The 13,638-nt window shown below is 34.3% G+C and overlaps 1 protein-coding gene across 5 annotated transcripts in view; it reads right to left on the bottom strand.

Moving 5' to 3' along the window:
* The window catches only part of LOC102697182 (protein diaphanous homolog 3), a 461,123-nt gene that overhangs the window by 117,193 nt on the left and 330,292 nt on the right, over positions 1-13,638 (bottom strand). For all 5 annotated transcript variants that reach the window (XM_069178992.1, XM_069178995.1, XM_069178996.1 and 2 more), the window contains one exon: positions 11,569-11,698. In XM_069178992.1, coding sequence (XP_069035093.1) covers positions 11,569-11,698 — 130 coding nt within the window. The remainder of the gene's footprint in view (positions 1-11,568; positions 11,699-13,638) is intronic.

Below are 13,638 nucleotides of genomic sequence, written 5' to 3'. Positions count from 1 at the left end.
AATGTAAAATCAAATTTCAGAAATGAATAATAACATTTTTAATGTACTGCTGAAATTCAAGAGAATGCATGAAGTAATAAAACTCTGTCTAAAATAGAAATCACTGTGATTTAATTGTTACTCTTATGGTTTCTATTTAGTTCAAAGGACTTCTGTGTGCATTTAAAAAAAATCATGGAGTGAACTGGCAGTGCTGCTGCAGGAATTGTTAGGCATCTGTCATGTAGCACAACTCAACGGTCAAGCATTTTTGAAGTGACATTTCTTTTACTGGTGCCCCTGGCATGCACTGCCATAGCTGTTCTCTTGTAATGAACATCCCTCGCTGGGATACCTGTCCTTAAGGAAAGGTCTCTTAGTGACAAGCTCTCTTTGCTCAGCAGCACTACATTTTCTTAAACAACTGCAACTTCTTCATACCTCTGAAGTCCTCCTAAAAAACTGCATTGTTGAGCAACGGTTTTATCAGCATTCAGTATTGTACACTCATTGTATAACATCTTAAGCATAATGTATCGTAAGAGTTACATTTATTCATAGTCATCTTCACATATTAAATTACAAAAATATTCTATAAATTAGAAAATGTTTTGCAAATATGCAGGGTTCCAAGGAAGTTCTAGGCTCCTTGGCTAGGTGTGGGCATTCCAGTATTCTGGAATGCTGTTCTTCCACATTGCAATTATACTTCCACAATAGGAAGTACATACCAATTATGAAGTTCATTGACCCAAACAAATTTTGAACAAAATCTAGACACGCACAACTGTGTTTCTCCAAGCTAAAGGTGACAGCTGTGAGCACAAAAGGAGTCACTACAACATGTGAAGAGCACGTTTGATGCATTTTTTACTGTAAGTAAACCAGACACACTACAATCCAAACAGTGGAGTGGTTCTCTTGATAGTAGCTGTTTGAATATTGAGACCAAAAAAAGATGGTCAGACAGCCATCTTGGCTTAAGGAGGAATCCAAATTTCTACATACAGTATGGCAACTGTATTATCGCTACAATGATACCTACATTTTTTTTTCTCATGGATACTTTATAGTTCATGGTTTGACAAAAGAACAAATAGTAGTCAAGAGGCCCACCTGGTTTATGATGGGACTCTGTTTCACCATGTTGCAATTTTAATGTCAATAGAATGTTACCTACCAATCTGAAGTACAGAGGCCAAATCATTTTTGAAGAGCAGCTATTGCCAACCACGTAATGACCTAGTTTTGGCATAGAAAAGATTCTTGTAACCCGTTTCCATCAAAAGAAAAAAATAATTCCAGAGAAAAAAAAAACATCAGCATGACCTTTGTTTTAAAATGCTTAGAAAACATTTTGAAAAATATAAAATTATGTAGCATAAGAACATAAAGAATGCAACCGTAAAGAGGTCATTTGGCTCATCTGGCTCGTTTGGGTGCTCGCAGGAAACTGATCCTAGGACCTTTTTTTAGAAGTTCCTTACAAAAACAGGGTAACAGCTTTGACAAATGGCTTAATAGCTTGTTTAATACTCCCACTAACAAGAAAACCCAGCCATAACAAACTTCTTTGCAAATGTTTCTAAGGTCCTCACACAAAGTCACTTTTTTAGCAGAGCCTTTATATGCGTGCTTATATATATTTATTTAAAGGGGAAACATTATTAACTATTCTCTGTTCTAGATTGTTTTGAAATGACTGTAGTTAACACAACAGGATTTAACCATGATACAGCTAAGATGCTCCCAAATACATGAGAAGATAATAATGATGACAAGTCCAACTTGGGTCTATTTGGTCCATCTATCTCATTTGGTAAATAGCAGCTAAGCAATCTTTTGATATCAGCCAGCCATTTCTGGATGTATCTATTGTGAATCGGAAGCATGCTAGCCACATGGTTAGGAGTCAAAATTCTCAAAATCTCTCAACCCTTTGAGTAAAAAAGTAAAGCGCCTCCTCTTATCAGTTTTAAATTCACTTGTAATTTTCACTCATATCTTCTTGTGCTTCACTTTTGGTCCTGAAAAGGTCCATAGTGTTCTTCTGTTTTCACATTTTGAAGCATTCAATGATGACTACTTGTGTTTCAAGATGATCTAAAAATATTTCCATGTTTTTAACCTGCCAGTGAGGGACAACCTTTTAAACCAAGGAATTCCACTGGACTGAACTTTAAGGCTAAAATTTACTGTCTTAGAATGTTATCTACATATTATTCTACATCTCTGAAACTGAAAATTTCTTTATTCGAGTCTGAAATCGACAATTTTTTTTTTACATTTTCCAATTATACTTCAAAGGCTACTGAATTATCATCAGTTTTATATTTACAGAATTTTGTTTTGTATCTTTGATTGTTCAAAAAGACTAAAAAGGTAAACAAAGGCATTCCAACTGAGTTCACCTTTAGCCATTAATAAAGACAAATGGGCAAAAAATGCAGTGTGCATATGTTTTCTATACTGTACATATAGAAAATGCATATTAATAAGGTCTTTTTAATCCAGGTGTATTCAGGTATATTTGAAGTTCTATCTTCTACCATTTTACCATGAATGTAATATTAACATATTTTGTGCATATAAGAACCTTCTATAGTGGAATTATAAAATTACATGTGTCCACTAATTCAGGGAAATGTCCTATAATCTGCCTGATCCTGACAGAGAATGCATGTCATAGTGCCTCAGAGTATTGATTTTTTCCTTTAGGTTTCAAATGATTTAAGGTTTGAATTTGGCAACTTACAGCAAGGATTAAAGAGATGATGTTCTGAAAAGAATACCTACTTCCCATAAAACAAATACTTGGACTAGCACGTGAGACCTGTTTTAAATCAAAGACACCTTTTGATTCAAAATAATAATCGGTATTAAGTTACTAAAATTATTTTTAAAGAAATAGTTTCTACTGTTAGTCCACATTGTTTCTTAAATCTGCTAGATGCTGATTTAGATGAAATACATTTTAAAAAAATAGAACTTCACAATTTATGTAGGTATATACTGTATATAAAAAAAACACTGACAGAATCATTCTATTGGATTGTGTTGGTAAAATATTATTTGTAGAACCTGAGCAAATAAATGTAGTTTTGGGACATTTAGTGAAAATCCTACAATTTATACATTATTAAAATATTTATGTTTAATAATTACTTTAAAAAAAACTAATTAAATGAAGTAAGTTCATGGTATTCCATTACAGAGTGCACTGTCTGTTAGTATGTTAACACCCATAAAGGTACAGGCTTACTGTGCAAATAAAATGTGGTTGATAGAAAGTACACAAGAGCTAGATCACAGCACAGGATACTGTGAAACCATGATTGATTTTATTATGTCAAAAACACAATTAAAGTACAACAATGAAGAATATATTAATTTTCTGCAGGATGGTTTTATGGCTGTCAAAAGACTAGCACTCTTTAAAAATCTAGATTACCCAATATTAGTCGTGTTACAAAAAGAAAATCTGATGCTTACAACACGTCTCTTTCCCCATTATCATTTTATTTGCCTTTTAAGATGTTACAATGTATTTATTACCCTTAAAAGGATTTTAATTGACATGGCAGGAAAATGGATTTCATTTGCTATGTATTGTAATACACTACTTACATAGTAAGGTTAGAGAATGCATCCCCACACACTGCTCTCGTTCAGGCTTTTGAGAGAAATAAAATAGCACACTACCATATCTATTTGGCCAACAACACTGCATTTTCCTATTAATAAAATCTCTGCTACATTTATAATAGAAAACAGATGGTGGATATATTTTAAATATAAAAATCATGAGTAAGTATAATATGCCCAATCATTTCTCTAATTGGTGTTGCTTTAAAAGGTAATAACAATGGTGCATGAATTAATTATAAACAGCACATGGTGCCTTATGGGGATCAATAGCTGTACAAGATATTTGAATGAATACAATTCATAAATGAACACAAATGGAAAAAGGCAATAAAACTAAAAACAAACACTGAATATAATGTCAGGAAATTAAAGCCATCTTGTACATTATTATACAATCACATGGATGTCTTTAGTCATTTTTGTGGCAAAGGTACATTATGAAGGAGAACATATATCATATGCACTTCATCCTACTTAATGTAATTTCAGAGAATACGATGTTATACACGTCAAGCTGTTCAAGGGCAGACATAACTGCTTGTTAGCATTTTGTTTTAAACAGGAGTGACAAACTTGCTTTAAATCCAGTTTTTCTGTACAAGGAAGAATGAATTATTTTGATGTACTGCACAACAACTACAGTATGTGACGGAGAGATCTGTTGATTAGGCCACAAGTTGTTTTTGTTCATTTGCATGGAAGCTACAGCACAAGTTCTGGGACAGTTTGCACAGTTGCAGATATTACAGCTCTGGAGTTACACAGGACCTCTGCATTAGAGTGTTTTTACCCCCTGTTCCTTATATGCAAGATTCATCTGCTGAAACCGCACCTATGATGTCTCAGCTCTGAAATGTATCCTTCAATAACTCTAACATTGTATTGCACAAATGTCATAAATTATCAGACCAGTAACAACTTGTTAATTGTGCTCTACACTATTCATATACTACTTTAATTCTTACTATTTCATATTTGTATAGCACTTGTGCTAGTTATTTTCATTTTATTGATTTAGGTCATTAATATATTGTACTTGACTGTAGGCACATGAACATTCCATGTACTAACCCTTGAAATGTGATATATGATGTCTGTACTGTATGCTGCACTGGGTAAGGGCATTTTACAACAGATACATGTAGTGCATATACAGTAGATGTATCTTTCCGTTGACTTTAGAAATTTGGAACATTTTTCAATTTGATCCTAAGATTTTTTTTTTATTATCTCCTTCTTTAAAGTAAAAGATCAATAAAATATTATGTGATGAAAAGAAAAAAAGATATTATAGCTGCATAGTATTCTTCCAAAGATATGTAGAAACATGATGAAAGCAATTAAACAGTGGATAAAAGACAAATAACTTGAATGATCATTTAAGGAAGGGTTACTTATGTCTTTTAACCTTAAACCATACATGTGACATACTGTAGTACATTAGATGACAGTATAGCCATAGACTTTGTTATATGTGAATTTGGGTATTTGCAATGGTTCTCTATATCGCAAATGTTGGGACCCTACTGTACATATACAGTATACTTATATAAAAAAATAAAGCTTAATTCTGAGATGCATATCTACCCTTTGACACTTTTGTGTTCGGGGAAGTTCTCCTTAAAAGACATTTTGCTGAAACATGTACAGTAGCTAACAGACCTACATAACCTAACAGACCTAAGCTAAGCTAACAGAACTATACTACAACAGTATATGCAATAAGACAAAACAAAACAGCTGTAGGAAGTAGGAAGCAATATGATCTATTTAAAAAAAATGCAAACTACATGCCTAAAGCCATAGTTTACCTAAACACTAAACCAAAAGAATAAAAAAATGAAATAATGAATCACTAGGACTGTTTGACTTCATATTATTGTCTAAGGTAATTAAACTTCTGATGAATTACTTCAAGTGGTATTATGTTACTACATGTTTACTGAATACAGTAGGCACTGTTACCTTCAAGAACCCTCAGCATCAACGTTTTACCTCAGTGACCTCATAAGCTCTTTGGAGATTGTTACAGATAGTTATTCACTGATTTCTCTTTCTGTGCATCAAAATAAATGCATCATTCTATTTGTGTTTGCATATTTTTTAGAAAAATAAAGTACATGACTGACAACTGGTGCTCTCTCTTGACATTAATGGGCTTTTTTTGTTGCTGGAAATTCTGGAACTTTCCACAGTCCATATCCACGGCGCCGACACACAGACAATGAGGTTATGGGAGTCTGAAATTGTATTAAATAAATAATTCTTTTAATTTTCTTTTGATCCTTTATATTTCCTGTTTCCCTATAATTGTTGGAAGTTTTTTTATTAAATATATTTTCTTCTCGTCTCTAGGTGTGGGTTGCCGTTGTGACTGGGGGTGGGAGAGCGGATATCTGGGTGGTAGGAGATGTTGTTTTGTTCTGTTTTTTAGTTACTGTTTTTTCATTATTGTTAACAAAAAAAAACAATAAATATACAACAATGTTTTGGTATTATTGTATTTAACAGATAATTTATTACAGATCCTGATACTTTTGAGTGACATTCTTGCATAAGCATTAGATCACCTATTTAGTGAGAGAGTTGACAGGGCAAAGGTGAGATTAATCTAAGGTTAATCTACTGAATGTCAAACCTTGTGTAAAGGAAAAAATATAACTACAGAAAGAAACAAATGCCCCGCTTATAAAAATCTATGGGTCACTGCTAAATAGAGGCTAGACTAAGTCAGCATACTGTCACCTGGAGTTAGTCTCACGAAGAAAATTAACTTGTCAAGCTGTGACTGCCCAACAGTCCATCAGTGATGGGTCATGATCTAGTAGACCATGAGTCACGACATCTCAACAAGATCAAATGGGGAAGTCCAAGTGTTATGGTCAGAGCAGAACTTGCTAGAAAACTCTACTTGTAGTGATAGATGACAAAACCAAGTCCCACAACCTCACTAATTGCCCTTGTCAATGGCTAACCCTGCGCTCGACCCCAGGCTCTCTCCCTGTCTGTGTGTCTCATGGAGAGCAAGCTGGGGTATGCGAAAAGATAATTCCTAATTTAAGAAATTGTAAAGGGTTAATAAAGTGATGTTGTTGTTGTTGTTGTTATATGTCAAACTAAAATTGAGTACTGTATTTAATTGAAACTAAATATTTTACTGTATATACAGTACTACTGTTTTGGTGGTGATTTCTTTGCCTTGATAACCAAACAGAAAAATAAAAAAACAAAACCATACTTGTTTCAATTTTGAATTTCATATGAAACTTATTTTATTTTAATTAGATTATAGACATAATGTGATTTGAATATTTAACCCCCATGGAAGATGGGAATAAAGAATTATTTGTTTTTGATCAAAAGGATCTAGCTCTTAAACGAAAAAAAAAACTGCTTTCTGATAATGGATGCTTGCTTTTGAACTTTGTATTATGAATACAATCTGCACTTTAAAAGGTAGAATATTATGGACCAATAAATTGAATACAATCTTACACAAAATGTCTTGTAATTGTCATAGCACACCTACTGGGTTCAAACAATGAACTTCAGAACAAATGACAGTCTTGTTAAGAAAACACAGCATGATTTCTAAGAAAAGTAGTTGCATGGTTATATATAATGAAAATAACAGAAAGACAATACAAAAACATATTGCAAAACAATAAAGACTAAAAGGAAGTGTCCCAAAAGCAAAGCTACAAGTCATTATCCCTTTGCAAAACTGCAGCTTTAATGAAGTAGATTGTGTGAAACTGTCATATTGGTAGCTCATTAGATGCAGTGAACTTTTCCCAGCTGAACCATTAGCAGATAACTGCCAAGATTTGTTATTCCTTGATAAAAATATATATATATTTAATTACAGATACACAAGATTTATACATTTTAAAATGTACAAACATAGCGTTGAGTGGAAGACAAGTATTGAGTATCTACTGTATGTGCAAGATTTGAAGTACGTTACCTCGCTTCTATCAGTACTCTACAGCAATTCTGCAGCACTAATTTACTCTACATTCCTTTATCCAATACATCGCAAGTGGCACAACAGTACATCTTTAAGTCACCCCGAGAATAACTACAGCACCTATAAGCTATACAGCTTTAAAAAACTGTAATACTTAAAACATTTCAGTTTATATAACATCACTTTATTAGCCCTATACAATTTCTTGCATTAGGAATTAGTCTTTTCGCATAGCCCTGCTTGCTCTCCATGAGAAACAGACACACAGACAGGGAGAGACGCTTGGGGTCAGAGCACAGGGTCAGCCATTGTACAGCGCCCCTGGAGCAGTTGGGGTTAAGGGCCTTGCTCAGGGGCCCAACAGAGTAGGATTCCTCTGCCGGCTGCAGGATTTGAACCGGCAACATTCCAGCCACAGGCGCAGATCCTTAGCCACAGAGCCACTGCTCCGCCTCACGTTTGCCAAGTAGGTTGCATAAATAAACTATTCAAGTCAGATAATTATCATTTCAAGCACATGCATGTTCTATGACAGTGACACACAATGCATTTAAGTCGTGAAAAACCACAATTAATGGGGTTGTCACTCAATATTTACATGCTGTGCTAATATTGCATTCACAGGAACAGATGTAATAAAACTAATTACTACCAAATAACTAATTTTGATCTGGCTTGAAGGAGAGATGCACAAGTAGAGCCTTAAGACATTAAAATTGCTTGTTGTTTCTGAGAATTCGCATGTGCTGTTACAAAACATCCTCAATGTTTAAGCACCTGCACCAACAAATTATTTGTTTACAGTGGCAAAACTAAATAACTTTACCAAAAACACAAAAGTCTGCAATACATCACCCATTCAAACCAGAGGTTCATTCCATCTATTGAACTGCTAAATACATTGAAAAAAATACAATAATTTACTGCACCTTCACTAACAATTATTGTATTTATGGTCAAACAGTCATCAGGAAAGTTATGTTCCTTAGCAAACTAGTTATAGCCTTAAGTTTATGGCTGTTGTTAATTTAAATACCACAAAGATTCTCATAGGAGTCTATGTGTTGTTGTACAAATAACTGTGAAAGTCAAAAGTCAGACTTTTGTCTGATGTGTCTGATTTTTATTAAAAACGATTTGCTGAGGAAATTGTCACTTTCTCAGGGTTTCGTCATGCAAGGAAGCAGTTTTGCACAAGGCTACTGGTGCATTCACAATTACTTGCCCTAAAGTTTTCCATGAAGTGGAAAATGATGTGGTGAGACAGTCTACATACCTAATTGTCTTTATGCCCAGGGTGTCACTTCAAGCAAGTTGACTGTACTGAACATACATCAATATCATACTCTACTGTCAGTCATTTTAAATTAGTAATACTATGTCTTACTCTACTGTAGGAATTTGTAATTGAGAAATTAATATAAGGATCTGCTAGACCAAAGACCTAGATGATCAGGAATGTCTGTTGTAAAATGAGGAGATAAAATTTATCTTCCCCATTATTAGTATTGTGTGAAGGATTTTTGAGAAATTTGGAAATATTAACATTTTTTTCTATTAATGTTAGCTTTGTAAAAAAAGAAGACTTTTTATTAACATTTAGTGGGGAAAAAAGCAGTGCCTAAGTTCTTAAGCAAAACAACATAAGGATCAAATCTGACAGCACAAAACCATAAAGGATAATAAATACATATTGAGTGGAATTAAAAGTGTAACACACCCTATTGGTTCCAATAGCTTTAAAAAAAATAAATGTATTTCCTATCATTATGATGACAATTTCCTCAACTACATCTGCCTGGACTCTAATATCAGAGCAAACATGGGATGGTTTTACATTAAGCTTTAGCAAAACAGCACTAGGAAAGAGAAGGTTTATTCAATATTGAATTATTAAAATCTAATAATTTTATTTCAAGACTTAAATCCGGTTTGGCTTTATCACTTTTGATCACAAAAATGAAAAGCATATTACAGTCTCTGCAATTCTGAAAATTGTGCTACAGACACAGCCATCTAGAATGCACATCAAAACTTACACAAGTGGAAAATGCTCTGCAGTAATCCACAAACTTGTCTGGCATACCACTTTCAGCCCTTCACTGCTCAACAGATTGTGCCAACAGTGGTGGTACTTGTGTCATGTTATATGTTATGGAAATGTAGTTTTTGTAGCCTAAATTGATAAAATTATGTATCAGAATATTACCAGCTATTTCATAAAACCCCTGTTAAATGGTATTCACTAATGTGAGGCCGGGAAACTTTATGAATGTACGCAAAAACTGTTTTAACGCAAACACGACTTTCCTCATTGCTCAACACACTATTATTTAACTCCAAGTCGTCAATACAGTAAAAAAAAACTGCACCATTGTTATCAATGTGTATCGGTTTAAGAGATTATCCTGTTAACCCCCTAGCCTTCTAGAGGCCATTTCCACCTGGAATGGCTATGCCCTTAACATTTTGAATTTAATTGGAAAGTACAGACAGTACAGGCCTGGTTTAGGGCTTGAATTCAAGGTAACCGCATGGGCATCAAGTCTAAAACATCACATTTTTTAGATACATCTTACTCAGTACATATCATTATTGGTGAGATAGAGCCACTGTAGTGGTCTCAGATCCATTTATCTACAGTAAGCAATTTTTAAGTTTGCCTTGTTTTATCTTAGTTAATTAAGTTCTGGATTAATTATTTATGGCCAAACAACAGTCCAGAAAGACACTATAAACCAGGCAAGTACAGAAAAGAGCAGGGAAAGTAAAGGGGAGAGAAAGAAGATAGAGGGTGAAGGAAGAGGGAAAGCAAAATATCAAAGATGAGAGCTCCTTATCCAGATCACCTGGAAAGACCAGATTGAAGCTAAGTATTTGAACCCTGTTAAGTTTGCTATTCTGTTGTTGTAAGGAACTTTGATTTCCTGTGTAAAGAATCCCTCTGTTAAAATAAGCCTATACTGGTCAGTGGGTTTATTTTTTAAAATAAGGATATAGGTTCCCATTTACTTTGTGGCATCAGGGTTTACAGTGAGAAAGATTTAACCACAGGTTTTATTGTGTTAATCCCTTATTGAGCTAAGGGAAAACCTCTCAGCAGAGACATGTTAATGAGACAAAATTAGATAAGAAATTAGTCAACTATTATTTCTATATATATTATAACAAACAGCCATTTTATCCACCTCCAGCCATCACTTCTGTAATGTGTTTTACTGATGTACACAATCCGAGGAGAAAGAGTAGTCAGAGAACATAATATAGTACAGCTCATAGCTAATCATAGTTTAGTAGCTTCTTGGAGCTCGAAACACACTTTTTATCTTCTGACCACCACATATAAACCCTTATGTCAACCTGCAAAATCACTGAAGAACTGAACTGATAAGTTTTTTCTTCTTCTATTGTCCTTTGCTATTTCTTTAAATGAAAAAAAAAGATCTAATGGTTGTAAAACATCCATTGTGTACACTACAATTTAATCAATGAGCCACAAAAAAAATCTGCTTTCATAAAGAACTCTTTGTAGATCTGGACTTGATTTTAGCAGTAGGTACTTGATCTTTACTTCAACAGGAGAGGCTTCCATGAGGTGAAACATATAAGCATTTCAAATCTGGGATAATGCCATACTTTTAGTTTTAGATCATTACATATGAATAGCTAGTGTCTACATCTTAACGTATAGTTTTGAAATTACATATACTGTAGCACAGAAACATAAGACAACTGGGAAGATTTTAAGTTAAACTGAAGACAGGAATACAAAGACACAGAAAGGGAACTATGAGACACGGTCCACCAAGCTGGACAACACAAATTGGCCTGTCAGTCCTTGGGAAATCTCACAGTTAAGATGCTGTTATGGTGGTTTCTCGTAAGCACGCGGGTCACAATTCTCAACTGCTGCCATTTACAATATTAAGAGCTATAAAAAATGCTGAAATTGAAAGTAAAATAGTACTAACCTCTGCTGGCTTTGTCAACATGCTGAAAGTCATCCAGAAACTTCAGCGCATCGGGAAACCTTTCCTCACACATTTCAGCCAGAAAATGAAGCAGAGTTGTTTTTTGATCAGCTGATTTTGTGTCTTTGAGCTGAAAAAAAAAAATAAAAAAGCAAGGTAAATCAGTAAGCAGTGAGAAAACAATTAAATTAGAAAAACAGTTTTCTAGAAGAAAATGTTATTCACATTTCCTATAGGAGTAATTACATTCTGGAAGGCATTAACCAGTCATGGTAGGAGATATTTTATCAGTACATACCTTAAATGAATACCATTATCAATAGATTTAACAAGATGTCTACACCTTGTTGACAGAGTTGTGAATATATATAAAAGAAGTGACAATATAAAGGAGAATAGAAGTTAATCTTAATTTGTAAAAATACTTTTTATGTCAGATTAATTTGATGTAAAGTTATACCTTTATACTGTACTGTATACTGTACTTTACGATCACACTAATCTCTCCCTCTGTGTTCTCAAAGATGGTTTTCAGAAAGGCTATAGAAACTAAAATTATCCTGCAGCTAGGATCACACCTTCCCCCTTCTCTTAACGACAGACTACTTTTCTTCTAAATTTTCTCTATTCGTTGTAGATTTTATTTCACACCTCTCTTCACCCATCCTGACTTCGCACCTCTTGATTGGCCTCTCTTTCTGTCCCCTGCTCCCGCCTCTCACTTCTCCTCTCTCCCAGTTTTCGTTCTCCCGCTACATTACCTTTGCTTACAGCCCTGTCTTTCTCACACCTGAAGAAGGCTCCACAGCCGAAACGTTGTATTTTCTTTTCTTCTTTTCAGTATGGAATAAACCTATTGTTCCTTTGCAGCCTACGCATGCTGATGCAGCTACCCACCTGAACTACTACAGCCTTTATACCGTATGTTTATATTGTAATGTGCTTGACAAGGTGGCTGTCTTAACAGAGCTGTACTTGTTAGGAAAAACCACTGACCTAACTAATATTAATTCAAAAAGAAAGTAAACAAGGCAAACAAGCAGTAGTGTACGAGAACAAAAAAAACTTTAACAGCTAATACACCATGGAGCAGTACATGGAATAAGCAGTTTCTCCACGTATGGTGCCGGGAATAGCAAAATACTACTAAATATCACTGTTGCATAAGAGTTGCTTTTAACACGTAGACCTAGTAACTAGTGGGGTGTAAAATACCCATTGCCATCTGCTCAGTTTGTTCTTAATTGTGCCTTGAACATGGAGATGCACTGCCATGCTCGCATGAAGAACAAACAGTAAAATGTCAAAAGGGATCATTAAAATGCAGAAAATCATACTGAGTTACCTAAAAAAAGAAAAAAAAATACTCATAATTAAGACTCAAAGGTCAACAATATATTTAAATAGATGTTTAAGACTAGCCTATAATACAGCTAGTGGCAAAGAGAGAAGGACAAATGCTGCATTTTCATGTATCAAATATATTCATTTGATATACTGTAGATGCTAGAATTGCATATACATGTGCATAAGAACATAATAGAACTGCATGATATCCAGGCTTCCAGGATCCTAAACAGTACTCCATTATCCAACCTGAACTTTAATTCACAGGAAAATACATTACAAAAAGTTCACATAATTGGAAAAAATTAGGAACTGACTGAAGAATCACACTTTAACTTTTAAAACTTACATTTCAAATTACATTTTGAAATCCAAACATCCAAGTTTCAAAAGCTTGATACTAAGAAATATTTGTAATATTGCATACTTCCAGCTATTAATATTTTTTGGCGTTACGGAGTTTGTGATAAGCACTGAAGAAAGATATAAGATGTGAAAAAGGGGTTAACTGATTTCTTTCTGTACATAGACTTCTTGTGACACACGACATTTCATGCTTAGGGACCTTTAAGTTATGGCAGGGATGGGAGTTAATTGATAAGAAATTCCAAGTGCAAGCTAGAGACCCCCTAACGGTTTTAGGAAAGATAAAACCGACCATTAAAAGTGTCCAAGGTCTTGGGAATGTCCAAACACAGGTGGTCCCCCCATCACCATGGCATC

Source organism: Lepisosteus oculatus, chromosome 15 (assembly GCF_040954835.1).
Source record: "Lepisosteus oculatus isolate fLepOcu1 chromosome 15, fLepOcu1.hap2, whole genome shotgun sequence".
In the NCBI taxonomy this organism is placed as follows: Eukaryota; Metazoa; Chordata; class Actinopteri; order Semionotiformes; family Lepisosteidae; genus Lepisosteus; species Lepisosteus oculatus.
The sequence above is the reverse complement of the archived record's forward strand: the minus strand, read 5'-3'. Positions and strand labels throughout refer to the sequence as shown.